The 15,889-nt window shown below is 36.3% G+C and overlaps 1 protein-coding gene across 2 annotated transcripts; it reads left to right on the forward strand.

The window, feature by feature from the left end:
- Positions 1-3,192: 3,192 nt before the first annotated feature.
- Positions 3,193-14,806, forward strand: LOC140148778 (arylsulfatase J-like). Of its 2 annotated transcripts, none has more exons than XM_072170839.1 (10): positions 3,193-3,334; positions 4,436-4,595; positions 5,092-5,204; positions 6,812-6,922; positions 7,659-7,787; positions 8,778-8,904; positions 9,801-10,155; positions 10,627-10,772; positions 11,415-11,579; positions 12,471-14,806. In XM_072170839.1, the coding sequence occupies exons 1-10, from the start codon at positions 3,224-3,226 to the stop codon at positions 12,623-12,625; spliced, it is 1,572 nt and encodes a 523-aa protein (XP_072026940.1). In that variant the 5' UTR covers positions 3,193-3,223; the 3' UTR covers positions 12,626-14,806. The 2 variants fall into 2 exon arrangements, with proteins under 2 accessions (XP_072026940.1, XP_072026941.1); XM_072170840.1 differs by having other exon boundaries at positions 7,662-7,787.
- The last annotated feature ends 1,083 nt before the right edge of the window (positions 14,807-15,889 follow it).

Here is a 15,889-nt window from a genome sequence, read left to right on the forward strand (position 1 = left end):
GTTTCTTGTCATTTGATTGGCTAACTACTATTGATTATTTGTGCTATTTTTAGCAGCCAGCTGCAAAAGGGCTATTGCACTCTGTGTCCGTGCAATATTTCTTTTTCTTTTTTAAATTTATTAATTTTTTTGGAACGTCAAAAGGGGGGGACAAAGATTTTTGGCACGTCAAAAGGGGAGGGTAAAGATTTTTGGCACCTCAAAGGGAGGGGGCAAAGATTTTTTAGCATGGCCAAGGGGGGGAAGCAATTTTGGCAGACCATTTTAAGAATTCACCACCCCGGGGTACACATAATTATTGCACAGCCCCTCATTTATGAGTTATATAAACCAAATATTGAATGTTTTTATTCGTTCAATGGAAAGAATTATTTCCATTCAAAGCCTCGTTGAATGGAACATTCCATATTTCACGCCATGAAAATATTCTTACCATAAACATTCATTTATATTATCTTTCATAAGGGGTTCAGTACTCAGTAGTTTTTGTGATGGGCAAGCTCCAGATTCTCCGCCCCAAGAAAATATTTATAAACACTCCCTATCAGAAGATCAATACCCTAGAGTAAAACATACATGTAAGTGAAGAAAATCTCAGATAAATGAAATAATACAATTCAAGAAACATAATTATTTTTCACAACTTCAATAATACATGATATAAATAAATAAAATCAAAATAGATGAATAATGAAGTAAGTATAAACTAAATAATTATAATAGATAAAAAAACATAAAAAGTAACAGCATAAAATTGAAATAAGAATAAATATAAATGAATGAATAGGCTAAATGAAGATAAAATGAGAAATAAAAATAAGCAAACAAGCAATTATTAGACAAAAAAACTCCAATAAATAGCAATAAAATCACAAATATGGTATATGCCTACAAAACAACCAAACAATGAAATAATATTATTTTAAAAGTATTGAGTAGTGGAAAATAGGTAGTTTGCAGTGGCAAACTTAAAAAAAAACTGGGCAAATCAGATGTGTCGTTTATTATGGGTATGACATTTTCGTTATTGATTCCTCCCTATTTTAAGCCTGAGACGAATATACTTTAGGTATATTCGTCTCAGTTTAAGCTATAGTCAGATTTTAAAAAGGGAACGACCATGGTATAGGCGGGGGTATAGGTTCCTATATTCTACAAAATTAGCATAATTCATACAAAGGCAAAGGCAATTCGGATAGATTTATTGGTGCACTCGATACGATAATCTGTCTGAACCTCGGGAGTAAACAAGAGGAGGAGCGATAATGTTACCGCCTCGTTATAATTTTTTTATAGTTACGTTTTACTAAAATTATGGTTTCAATTTCATATTGCCCGGTTCGTTGTCACCTTAATTTGTGATCCAATCACATTGCGTTGTTACAGAGAGCCCAACCATATCCGGCAACTTGATACAGAGAGCCTGTAACTAGCTTATTTGGCTGTTTTGTGTTGTCCTTGACTTCGTGTAGCTGTATATTAAACCCTGCAAAACACTTAAACAATGTAAAAGTTTATAAAAACCTTTTAACAATAAACTTTGTAGCCAGAATTTACCCAGCAGAATTAGCAGTGACGATTGACTTGTGTTTGGTAGCTTAATTGATGATTATTCATTTGAGGCACTGGAGGAGGTAAGCTTAAATTAAAAAGTACACCATTATTTAAATTAATATATCATTCTGTATGATCCATGTCCGTCCATTGATTAAATATTGTATGTTTTTTTCTTCACAAAATGTTAAATTTCACTGTCAGATATGTCCTCTTTTTTTGGCCCAAATAGAAGAAGCAATACAAAGGAAATCGCTAGTATTAAATATACACTGTCACTGTACCAGCGCAAATGACATGTCACGTGTCGCCAATTGTGAGTTGTTCGAAATACTATCCGTCATGTCCGTGAGCAAATTTGGGGCTAGTGTTTCTCGAGTAAATTGCGATCCACTTTTTCGGATGTGAGTTGGGTCAGATATCATGTTCATGACTGTGTTTAGACGACTGCTGCCGGCACGCCATGTATGTACTGTGTACGTCATTGTGTACACAATTTTGACTGATATTTTTTCTGCTTCTGCTTCTGCTTGAATACTTTCCAACACCCCAAGTGGAGTCAAGCGGGAAGGAATCTAGTGTGTGTGCGCACTAGTGAAGACTAGATGCGTTTTAGGATGTGATCTTGTATGCTTTTCTTAAATGCAAATGGGTCTGGTTGCTGAGTAAGTGTTGCTGGTAGAGAATTCCACTCTTTGATAGTTCTTGGGTACCGTAGAAGGAGTATTTGAAAACGTCCTTGTTGACTTGTAATTCGATATGAATTTGCGTTTTTATCATAATACGTGGACATGCAGTTGCACTGGACAAGTACCGGTAGGTAGAATCATAAAAAAGTTTAAAATATCTCCTTCAAAATGTAATAAAATGAAAGATGACCATTTTCTTTAAAAAAATGATGGTTCAACCATGTCTGCAGCAGATTAAATAATTACAAAGTTATGACCAAAAGTTTGTCGCTTTTTTATTGCCCAAATTTGCATTGGCAATTGCATTTTTTTTGGATCGCAAAAAGTTTGTTCACCTCCTAATATTAATGACTTGCCATTTAGCATGACTCAACATTCTCCCATTGAAACCTGTGCTTAATTTTAAACCATTTGAGCTAAAATGAGCTTTACTTTTATGGTGTCCAGTTGCTTGTATGTGGTTATTTAGGCATCAGTGAATACACATACATTAACAATGTAAGGATAAAATGAATGCCTAATAATCAATGATGAGAATAATCTGCCTAACGTAAGTTCCATCTTGTTAATAAATAAAATTGTTCAGACAGTTTACATGTACAAAAATGTGTGCAGATTAATTTGCTTATAAATATATAGCAAAATGTTCGCAAAATTGCCGCAAAAAGCAGGAATGTACGTAATTTTGGGGGGTTTGCCACTTTGCCTCAAAACTGGGGAGGCAAACTGGAGGTGGCAAGGAAAATATTGGGGGGGCAATGCTTCTATCAAATGCAACATAGGATCCTCTTGGAATGACCAGAATTTATACATTTTGTAGCTCATAACCTTTTAATGTATTAATTTTTTAAACAACAATAATTGGTGGATCATACATGTACATGTATGTTACTTGAATCACTGAAAGCTGATGGGTCATTTCGATACAGCCTGTATGTTTATTTTTAATTTTCTTGTCTTGTCAGATTTCTTCTAACAAAATGAAGAACTACTATTCCATGTTATGCGTGACCCTGATGACCTTGGTCGCAGTCTTTGACACATGTGGAGCAGCCAAACCCCACATCATCTTCATCATAGCTGATGACTTGGTAAGAGTTCCAAAAGAGTTATTTATCATTTCTTGATGAAAGTCAATGATTTTTTATTTATGGATGAAATTAAGGCAACAAGGAAAGACCCTGATCTGCAGCTGGATAGACTTTTGGAGTTGGGTCAGTCTGTCTTCTTTAAAATTCCATAGTAAATCTTCAATTAAAACTAAAAGGTAAATATTGACTGCTCAGTGCCAGCAATGGGTATGTGCAATAGCTGCCATGTGTAGCTGCCTTGTAGATGAGTATAATATACTGTGTTTAAATTGCCTAATGTTCACAGGGCAGCTATTGCACTTAACCACTTCTGGCACTGAGCAGTCGATATGACCATTTATAGCTTTGACAGACTCAATGGTTAAGTCTTTTCATCAGTCACCTTGCTGGTTAATCTAATGTCAGGAACAGATAGTTTTCTACTGATTATTTGAGGTCAGAAAGCATACATATTGTAATACTTACTGTAGTCCAAATTATATATGAAGCTTAATTATTACCAAAACTTGGAACAGGGAGGAGACATAAACGAGAACAGTTACGATGTGAAATGTGAAAAGTTAAATTGGGTCAAAGCAAAAATTCAGTTTGCGAAACATAAGGGTTTGATTTCTCCCTTAAACCTGTCAAAAAACAGACAGAGTAGGATATCATGTGGATGCTGAATTGTCTTTTCTGCAGTCAACTATCGTCAAAGCTATAAATAAGATATTAGAGAGATTGTGATTTCCAAATGTAGCATCGAATGTATGTGGAATCTATTCAAAACCCTGTCACAGGAGAGTGATTTTGAATAGATTCCACATTCGATACGTATGTTCGGAAATCGCAATCTCTCTATTACCTGCATGTCTTTGGCACTTGGGTAATATATCTCACTATATCAGTGTTTAAATAATACTCTTCTCCATGCTCTGTTTTTCCAAGAAATTATATTTCATTCACTTTTGCAGTATTACATAAAAAAATCCCATAAATTTTCAATAAAGTTGGTCAATCATGACTCATGAGTTTGTTTTTTTGTTCATTTGTTTGCTTTTTTAAAACCAACTTCTTCTGTGATCCCAAGTTGTTATTGTTAATTATTGTCATATTTGTCAGGGTTGGAATGATGTGAGTTTTCATGGTTCAGACCAGATCCCAACACCAAATATAGACAAGCTAGCCAACGACGGTGTTAGTCTCTTCAACTATTATGTGTCACCGATATGTACACCTACACGGAGTGCCGTCATGACTGGCAGACACCCAATACATACAGGTAAAACTTGGTAATTAATCGGATGAAACCAATCAAATTACTAATTATCAAATCTGACATGTTTCAAGTCAGTAACAGGTCACCAGTGTACCGGTTCGAGTCAGAACTATGCCAGGAATGCCATGCAGCTTGTCAGCATGTACATGTATGTAGGACTTGAACTTCATTGTTTTGGAAGCGATAGCATAGAGAGTGATGGTGTCATCAGATGCATTGGTGTTGAGTCCCCATCAGTTTGTTTGCTTTTTTACTTTTAGTAATCTCACGCCAAATGAGGTAGTAATATCTCACTGTTGTCCCTACCACCCTATTAGATTCTTGAGTGCCCTGGCTCAAATAATCATGAAAAATGAGCAATTATAGTCAGCAAATGATAATTCTCCACTGTATCTCACACAAGCAATTTCAAAAAGTAAGCCTCACCTCTTTTAAATCTAAACTGTGTGATCCATCACAATAATACCACTCATGAATGTCAGCATGTCATTGTTTGCAGGTATGCAACATCAGACCGTTGGTGGTCCTACTCCATATGGCCTTCCACTGAATGAAACTACAATAGCTCAAAGACTTAAAACACTAGGCTATATGACTCATATGGTTGGAAAAGTGAGTATTCATGATAGCTCATACTATACTTTGGTTCACCCTAAGTTTGGCAGTGATTGTATTGTGTTTTTATCTGGGCGCAGTAGTAATCGTGCAGTTAACCGTGCGAAGTGTATGGACACATTCAAAGGGTGGTTTACCACTTTTGTTGGCATGCTTTTAGCACAACCATGAAAAAGCATCGATGTGATGTCACTTCCAAATTTAAGGTGAACCAAAATATTTTATGTGAACTACACCCAGCAGGCCAGGGTGACATATTTCAATGTTGAATCAACATTGTATATCAACCTGTGCCCGCTGAGCAGTGTGCAAGATGTTTATAATTATTATTCTATGAGATATCACTCACACAAGATGTTTATTCACTGGCTTATTTGCTACCATACTCAATTATTAGATTGCTCACTTGCTAGCTTTCTTACACATTTGCTCACATACATGCATGTACTTCCTATTTACTTGCATTCTGTTCTCCCTTGCACTCTCACACGACTTGATGATATTTACCTGCATGTCTAAATAAAAGCCTGTTCCATCTATAAAGCTGAATTTATACCTCATCACTGAGTTACGAGTCACTGAGTCATTTGACAAATGAGGTAGCGTAACTGCTTTTCCCAAGGCAACAAATAGCATGCTACCTCATTGGCTAGAAACCAATTGCTTGTCGCTCAGGGATGGAGTTATAAACGCATAATGCATTTACTACTCCTTATTCCAGAAATATACAAAACTAATTTTTTGGACTTAATAAAATAGTATCCTGTTTTGCCAAATGAAACATACCTAAATCCTAATCCTTTAGTTAGTCCTAACTGGCAATAAAAGTCAAATTTTAATATTCAGATTCTTGTTTAATATTGGTAGTTTGATGTTTCTTAATATTTTACCCTATGATGTGTTCTGATAAAGCCACACATAGCCTATTTCACCTTTTTTTAATTTTGCCGTTAAACTTTGGTACCCTAAGCAAATATTTTGCTTGGAAAAGTATGCCCTTTTTCCTGATTTTTGGCGTTTCTGACACCCTAAACAGGTACAGCGCTGTACTTGCCCAATGCTGAAAAACAACCCTTTTTACTTGTTTTTGTACACGAGCATGGTGTCCACCTAGAAATACACGTGCCCCGGTCGCTTGTCACTAATATTGATTTTTGAGACACAGCCAATAATAGTGCTCATTTACCTTTGTGTTTTAATGTTCTGAGCAACAGTAAAATTACAATTTCTCTGGAACCATAATCAAAATAAAGCTCTGAAAATGAAAAACTGGATTTTGATTTTGCTCAACAAATTAGTCATGTTGCTTGATCGCATCATGTTGAATTCCAGTTGAAATCTACACTACCCATGTGGAAGATATAGCTAAAGTCTTCCAAAGAGGGAGTATGAGTTTTGAAGACAATAGACAATTAGGTAACTTCCATTTGAAATACTCACACCACTTGTGGAAGATACGTGTGGATTTCAACTGGAATAGCCCATTGGCAGTCTAAGAGCTCAATTTTGATCGGTTAGTCAGATGAGTATATTGTGTAACTAGCCCACTGAAAAGTAATGGTGTTACAAAACTTTGCCATTTTGTTTCTTGTATGATCATCCAGTGGCACTTAGGATACTTTGCTGAGGAATACACACCCACAAGACGAGGATTTGATACCCATATTGGATACTACCTAGGCAGCGGAGACTATTTTGATCACACATCGAAAGAGGTATATATTCGCTAGGTTTTCAAGTAATAATATTAAAGGGGAAAAGTAGGATTTCAGTGGTCAATGTGTCATATACACTCAGTTTAATCTGGATTCCTGAACTTTCCCTTAAACCTGTGTACTGATGTATTGGTGCTCTTGGTGATGTATTATAATGTTGCCACAATTCTTTTGAGGAGAAAAGGGCAAACTTTGATGGGAAATTACTGTTCAGCCACTTTTGTCAGGAGCCTGTCCGCTATAACATGTATGATGGACCAGTAAGAGCAAGAATCTTTTGGAAAACACTATGGAAGTACACTAATTTTGTTTTATGTGGCTAACCAAAGTGTTGCTTTGAAGTTTCAATAGATAAGAATACGCATTACGTTTTGTTACCTGGAGAGATTTGATCATGTCTCACCTCCTTTTTAAACCAAATCGATGGTAATAACTCTTGTACTTGTAGTGAGGGATCAACATTTAACCACAAATTGCCTCAGGCAAAACTCACTTCCTGGGAACCAAATACCACACAAGGTCATTTTCATGTAACTCATTGACCCATTTGACCTCTAGCTATAATGACATCCTTGTGATCTGGTCAATTCATTGACAGATACGAACCTCAGGAGGGATTTCAATTTTTGATCAATTCTCTCCAGGTAGTAATGCTTCATTTTAAAATATTACCTAATAAACATCTTATTATAGATTTCAATCTTGCATAGGTAATTTTTATTTTTATTTTTCTTAGCAGAAAGGTTACTGGGGCTATGACTTTTGGCAGAATGGTGAAATCTACAAGCCAGTGTTTGGTCAGTATTCCACAGAGCTCTACACAACAGCTGCCATGGAAGTACTACAACAGCATGATCCATCAAAAGTAGGTTGAGTTTGTCAATCAGCTATTTTAGTTGAAGTTCATACACCCCCTATGGAAGGGGTCCTTAATCCTTAATCTTCCACACAGAGTGTGAATTTCACACTTCCTGTGTGTAAGATTAAGGTCATGTCTTATATAAGGGGTGTATGGATTTCAACAGGAATAGCCCACTAGGTAGAGTGATGGTTGTATCATACTATTACTAAACTTTGGTTCACCTCAACTTTTGTATAATCTTGTGCAGTAAACTTTGAAGAGCGCGTATTATAAGCATACATCACATATTTACTGTGTTGAAATGCACTTGTCTCTGATTGGCTGCTGATGCGACTGAGTGGAAATTTATGAATGAACTTTGCGACATACGCATTGTTAGCTCTGACTTTGCAACATCACAGTAGCACGCTTGTCAAAGGTTTTCAGCAAAATATTATAGTGACGTTGAGCAGGGTCTTAAACTCTTAGTGGAAAAATGCCCATCATATTCACCATATGTGGCTTTCCTAAATTTAACCTAAAAACAAAACCAGACCTCTGCACCTTCAGGGGGCAGGGAGTCCAAAAGCTATTGCTATCACCTTGATTTATTAGTCTGGGCTTGTTTTGAGTTCACAAAACTTATTCAAGCATTATTTTTAGAATTGCCCATCCCGGGAGCAAAATGCCAGCCAAAAATGACAGGTGGATGGTTGGCTAGACACTGACATTGATACTTTTACCATTTCATAAAGTTCAGGTGCTGTGTAAGTTCATAAAAGAGTACCATTTTGTTATCAGCAGAGGACACCAAATAAATTCAGTAAGCATTTTGACTACCTCAAAGAAGCCATTCAAGCTTCAGCAAATGTGAACCATCACTACTTGGAAAGTGCATCATTTCTATCCCTCCTTTAAAAATCTTTTAATGGTAACTTGAAATTATTGAAGATCATACAGCGGTTTCAAAAAGTGAAAAATGTTAAGAAACATTTTGCAATTTACTATTTTCAGCCACTCTTCCTATATGTTGCCTACCAAGCAGTACATAGTGCCAACCCTGATCAGCCTCTTCAAGCTCCATACAAGTATATAAAGAGATTCTCTACCATCAAGAATACAAAAAGACGTACATTTGCAGGTAATCACAGGGACTGAATTTTTCAGATCCACCTTTTGTGGATGTTATTCTTTACCAGGCCATGAAACTATATTCTGATTACTTGAAGAGGATTCAGTGTTGTACTTGGATGAATCATTCTTTTTAATAGATCAAAACTGATAGAATGGGGTCAGGGTTGCCAAAATATTTCAGCCCGAATCGCGGGTAAAATAATCGAAAAGTCACCCTATATTTCTTCTAACCCATTGGTTTTAATGAGATTATAGATAGGAAACTTCCAATGGCTGCCGTAGGCGTATTTATTCACTGTGAGCAAAGAGTGAGATTTTTCTGTTGTAAGGGAAGGAATTGTTAAACCCAATCAATCGTCCCATTGTGACTGTGTTATGCAGATGACAAGCCTACGAAATTGATCAAAATTGCATTCATGTACAAACGTTGCTCTGAGTTACCATGTAAAGTTTTGGTAAGTCCTAGACAAACTTGCACAGGGCAAAAAGAAATGTAACATTACCGTAACCACTCGGGTATAAGCCCACCCCCCTAGATGGGCAATTTAACTTCAAAAATGGGGGTGGGCTTATAACCGGGGAGGGGCTAGTAGTTGAATTTAAAAATAAGAAAAATCTTCCCCATTTGTACATGTGCCCAATGTATCAGTATTTTCTATCATCTTTGTCAATTTTTTAAAAATTTTAAGTATGGAATGTTAATTTTTAACTGATATTTTCTTAAATGTGAAAGAAAAGCATTGATATGATTTAAAAACTTAGCCAAAATGACTACTGGGCTTATAACCGAGTGCACCCTTGTTCCCTGAATGGTTTAAAAAATAGGGGGTGGGCTTATAGCCGAAGGTGGGCTTATACCCGAGTGGTTACGGTAATAGAACACTGCTCTCTTTTTTATTTCAGCAATGGTATCAGCAATGGATGATTCCATAGGATATATAGCACAGACATTAAAAGACACAGGCCTATACAATAACTCGGTGATATTCTTTACCACCGATAATGGTGGACCTTCGGCTGGTTTTGACTACAATTATGCTAACAACTGGCCCTTACGAGGCAGGAAGAACACCATGTGGGAAGGTGGTGTCCGTGGGACTGGTTTTGTGAATAGTCCTCTGCTGGAGAAACCTGGGCGCATATCAGAGGACATGTTGCATGTGTGTGACTGGTTTCCAACTATGTATAAGCTGGCTGGAGGAAACGTTGGCGAACTAACAAACTTAGATGGATATGATGTGTGGGATACCTTATCAAAGTAAGATGATGCTTTCTTTATTAAACACAATTTGTTATAATTGGTTGACTTCATATTGGAAAGTAACATTTTGATGTTAAAAAGTAGAAGACCAGTTGAATCTTCTAAGCTCATTGGATGATGCAAATGTTAAATGATCAGTATTGAACTAAATGTGTATTGACATACAATCAGTGGTGGTGCCATGGGGAGCATATTCCCGCCAGTCATAGCTCATGCCATCATTAAAAATCCAAAATTAAAAAATGTCCACTTTTTGCAGCAATTTTGCATAAAATGAATTCTTCAGTTTTCCCCATATGCCCCCCAAAACAAAAACAAAAAACAAACACACACAATAATTTCTGGTGCTGCCACTTCATTTCATTCATATCAAATGTTGAGATGCTCAAATTTTTTTTTTGTAAGTTTAACCAATGTGACATTGAGGAATATTTTCCCAATAATTATTGTCGTTATTTGTTTTGACAGAGGAGTCGCATCACCCAGGACAGAGATTCTACATAACATAGATCCAATATTCAACTTCTCAGCATTACGCAGTGGTGACTACAAGATAGTGATTGGTAGAAATAATGCTGGCAGTGGATGGTACTTTCCTGAGGGTGTTGACAAAGGTGAGGGAGCTTCATTCATTAAAAGTATAGATCTGGGTGTAGATTATTCATAACTACATTATTCCAACTCAATTTACTATGTTGCACCTGAGGGGCTAATCAAGTATAAATGATGTACATGTGTGTGACCAAAAAATGTGTGAAAAAGAAGTGATTTTTAGTCTCAAGACTTTTAATCTCAAAGACCAAGACAAGATTGTGAATAGGTGGTAGGACATGTGACATGTGATGTACGAGGCTGGCGAAACTACAAGGTTGACAGCCCGTCCAAAATAAAATGTTAGCAATCACAAACATTGGAGCATGTTGTTATGCTCCTGGAGCATGGTTTTAGAAAAACATAATTTTGCTTGATAACACATGACACATTTAGAATTGTTTGTGACAATTTCATAATCCAATCCAATGGCAGCATAAAAAATGGCGATATCAAATCCGACACCTTTGATTATGAAATGCCAAGTGTATTTTAAATTTAAAGCAAGTGAACTAGTCATACTGTAAATTGAATGCATTTGGAATAGCAGAAATTAATGTTTAGGAAACTGTATTGTATTGTTTTAGGGATAATTACGAATTAAAACCTCAGTATGTATCAAATGTATTTGAATAGTAATAGCATTTCACTATTTCATTCCATAGATGAATCTGTATCTGTAAGAAAATTTGGAAGGGAAAGAGAGATGGTGTATTGCCCACCTAAACCAGTGAATGCATCTACCAACTGTAACTCTACAATAGCGCCATGTTTGTTTAACATCAGGAATGATCCGTGTGAATTCTACAATATAGCACCATGGAATCAAGGTAATTACAGTTCAAAGAAGGGTGTCTCCCCGTCAGTCCGAAACACCGTCAATCCGATTAGGGTTGACATCTTTTTCAGTTAGATTTTTCGGACTGACTGGGGTTCAGATTATGGTGTTTCGGACTGACGGTGTGTACCCCAAAGAAGGGCCATCAATTTCAGTTGCACATCAAAATCCCCTATTTGTTGCTGCACTGAATGTTTTCACCAGTTTTCAGAAAAGAACATTCAGTTTGACACATGTAACCCTGTTAATGAACGACATATGTGGGGATTTGCATTCGCATGAACGTCACTATGCTGAACGAAGCTTTGATGCATAAGCGGCCAATCCGATGCTGTGTATGCTAGAGACCAAAGTTTTCCGTTTTAAGAAAAAAACAGAATTTAGTGTTTTGGTGGAAAATCAGTAAATGTCATAACTTCTTGGAGAAGACTTTGTCAGACTAATTGATGTCATTTTAAGCTTTGCTTTAAATACTCCAAATTCATGCTAACAATAATGGTCTGTGTATGTTGAGGGTACAATTTTTCAATTTGAAAACTGTTGGAAATTGTTATTGCAATTCAGAAAATAGAATTTGTCATTTAGAAAATGGAAAACTTTGGTCTTTAGTGTATGCCCATCATGCCCACCCTTTTTCTCTGAAACCTAGTGTAATTGGGGTATGTTACAAATGAATAATCGTTTTTGATGGGAAATATAATTATTGGTGTTTGCTTTTGAATGTAGTGATCTTTTTAATTAAATCCACATTTCAAAGGTGTTGTAACAATTTGTACTTTTTGAAGAACTCCAGATTTGAATGTTTCCATGTTTTTTATGTGACTGTCTGGTGCAACTTGATGCAATTTTGTTTAAAGCTCTCATAATTCTTTTCTACTTCTAGATCTTGTCAAGGAACTGCAAGCCCGAGTCCAAGCTTGGAATGCTACAGCAGTGACCCCAGCTAACCAACCAATTGATCCGAAAGCTGATCCTAAACTTCATGGAGGTTATTGGGTACCATGGGTTAATTTAACACAGAGTAAAGCAATTGTATAGTAGGAAATATGGTGATTAAGAACTCTAAATCTTCCAAGAGTTGAGCCTGGTCAAACTGCACAATGCCAAACACTGCCAAAACTGTATAACTTAAAATCAAATCCTGAATGGAATCTGGCACCAGACCACATATATTTTCCCATATTGGTAGATGAATTCATCCTTTCAGCACTGAACATATATCCTGTTGTTAAACGTAGTTTTAAAAACTTATTAAGACTGACCGAGAGTAAAGTACCATACATAATTCATTGCATATTCATTTTTCATGTCAATTTCCAATCCTCTATTTGGGAAAACTTTTCTGCTTCTCCTTGAAGCAAGCCATAACTGCTTGTGTGGGCAAAGTCCCTGCTGTGAAATATCCACATTGTCAATACCCCCATTATATTCCTGTCTATACTTAGATCAAAACCAAAATATTGATTCTGGATTTGTCCTTAGCAAGTCAATTTATACCCAAATTCCTTGCATAATGCATAACAAAGGAGATGGATAACCTTCTATCTGTACATGTATCTGTTGCTATGGAAAAAAGCCTTGTGAGGATGAATTTTGGTACAAATTGGCTTCCAGTACTGGAGAAACCGAGGACCCACATATTGGGAGACCTCCATTTTGTTCATTTTTGCGTGCTGTTCTTAACTTTGTCACTTCGTTTCTGTTTTCCTTAGCATTGGCAGTCACTCTCTACTTTGCCATAATGTGATCAAGGTCTTTTGCCAGAAACATCAGTGTTGTATAGAATCAGTCATGGAACATAAATGTGTGTTCTGATTATTCAAGACTCTTCTTGCATACTAAACAAAGTGGTTCACGGGTGCAACCAGATTCCATTTTATTCCTGATAAGTGTTGTTAAAGATGTATTCTTTCAAAGGTCAAGTGTGTGAAGGGGTTTTTCTTGTATTCTTTTTTCAGAATGTACAGAGTAATAATAATATATTAAGGTGTTAGTCTTTCAGCTCTGTAAGGGCCTCATAGATCATGAAATGTTCTCTGAGTTTATATATGTGACATGAATTTGTGATCCAATAAGATCAAAGTCGGCAATAATGAAGAGATATAGGCAAAAATAAAGAGCAACAAAACAATTAAAAACATAAGCAAATGTATACATGTATAAAAAGTTCTTAACTCTGCAACCAAATATGTCTAGGATTTCTGCATCAGTTAGTTTTAGGTACTGAGCAAGTGGGAAGCCTAGTGGTTAGGGTGCAAGCTTCATAATCAAAAGGTTGCGGGTTCGAGCCCCACCACGGCCAGTGTGTTGTGTCCCTGATCAAGATAGCTTAATTCCCAATTGCTTCACTCCACCCAGGTGTAAAAATGGGGAGCTGCTGGAGGTAATTACAATCTAAGTCGCTGAGAGTACCTGCACATCAATTGCGGACTTGGTGAAGCGGAAATGATTCTGATGCATCCTAATGGCAGCGGAATAATTGTTAATTGTTGAAGTGTGCTGATGCTTAGGCGAAGCGCACATTAAAACAACCAGCATTTAAGTTAGTGATCAGTGGTAATAACTCAATTTTTAAAATGTCTGACTTTGGTCTAAGTGGATCAGATTTTGTTACATATGGGTCAAGAAAAAAGGTGCTCAGAATGTCACTCTAACAGCTATGTGCTATGCCTTTTTCACTATGCAGCTTTCAATTTCTATAAGGCCCAAATTGGGCGATTACATAAGCAATGTGGCAAGGGGGGTACTCAATTTGGTTTTGGTAGGAGTGTGCCGCTGAAAATACGAAAGTGGCCCCATCAATATACCGATTTTTAAAGAAATTTGGACCCATCGATATACCAAATGTCAAAATTTAACCCAAATTGTCATAGTTTTTACTAATTTTCTGAAAATTGGCATAGAAAAAGGCTGAAAATGCTACCCATGTTTGCAGAACATCCCATATATTAATTTGTACCGAGTACCCTCTCGCCGGGTGTGGCAATAGATTTCTGAGACTTTTTTTCTGCACCTAGAGTTTGTTATACCATTTAGTGTTGCATAAAACTGTATCAGATACAATAATATGATGGAAATTTGTACTTTTTTTATAAGATATTTATATTTAAATTACTCTAGATTTAAAGTTAATAGCACATTGTTTTTTACTTTTATATGCACATTTTGTATGTTTTGATACCAAACATATTTGAAAATAAATTCAAATATAATTATGAAGTCTTGCTGTAATTGCTTACAATTGTTGGTCTCATCAGTCTTTTATATATGTACCAATACAAACTTAGTCCAGCTAAATTTCGGCTGGACTTAAGTTTTTCAGCAGTTTCCTCTTCTTCTTTCTTCTGGCAAACTGATATAATTTGATCTAGCACTTAGTAATTTGAACGATTATGATATAAAATTGGATCAATTGAGCCCATATTATTGGTCGAGCTAAGAGTTTTAAAATATTAAAACTTTTTGATATCCATTATGATCACTCAGTATCACTGGAAGCAATAAAACAAATGGCAGCTATTTTAACCTGTGGTAGCAAAGGTGTCTCTTATAGCTGCCGTATGTGAGAAAGCAATTTCAATACCTCGCAACTTCAATGCCACCCTAGACCACCTCCAATTTTTTTCAAATTTTACACGGTGTTTTCTAGTCCAATGGAACATTTTGAGACTAGGTAGAAAAAATCTGAATGATATGAGTGGCGTTTGATGCACCCTAATGGGGGAGTGAATGGGGACAAAATCAACATATTTGTGCAAAATAGTTGCAAAAAGTGGACATTTTTGTAATTTTGAGTTTTACTGGAGGAGAGCTTGGGGGGGGGGAGCAAGAAAAAAAATTTATGGGGCACATGCTCGCCCCCATAGTGCCGCACTGCAAAGAGCTTTTAAGGTATATGGGTCCCAGTACGCACCTCAACAATATCCGACTCCATGCGATTCCGAAAAGATGAAGCCCTGTGGAGGTGTGCCACCACCAGCAGAGAGGACTATGACATACAACACTGTCAGGTCAGTGTCAAAAATTTTGTTTGTAAAATGAAAATTCCAAAATTCTAAAAAGATGCTCCCTGAGACTATATTTACATGCAACCTTAAAGTACTTGATTTCTATTGTTCCATGATATTTTTTTGCTGGGTACGATATCTAAAACCATGCTAAATGTTATTTACTGTCCCAAGTTTTAAAAACTCATTAATTCAAAAAGTGACACCAATGCTACAATCAATCATTGTTTGATAATAAAATAACATTGTTTAATTTCAACTGGTATTTCATAGCCACAATTAGTAGAAAATAATA

Source organism: Amphiura filiformis, chromosome 3 (genome assembly GCF_039555335.1).
Source record: "Amphiura filiformis chromosome 3, Afil_fr2py, whole genome shotgun sequence".
NCBI lineage: Eukaryota > Metazoa > Echinodermata > Ophiuroidea > Amphilepidida > Amphiuridae > Amphiura > Amphiura filiformis.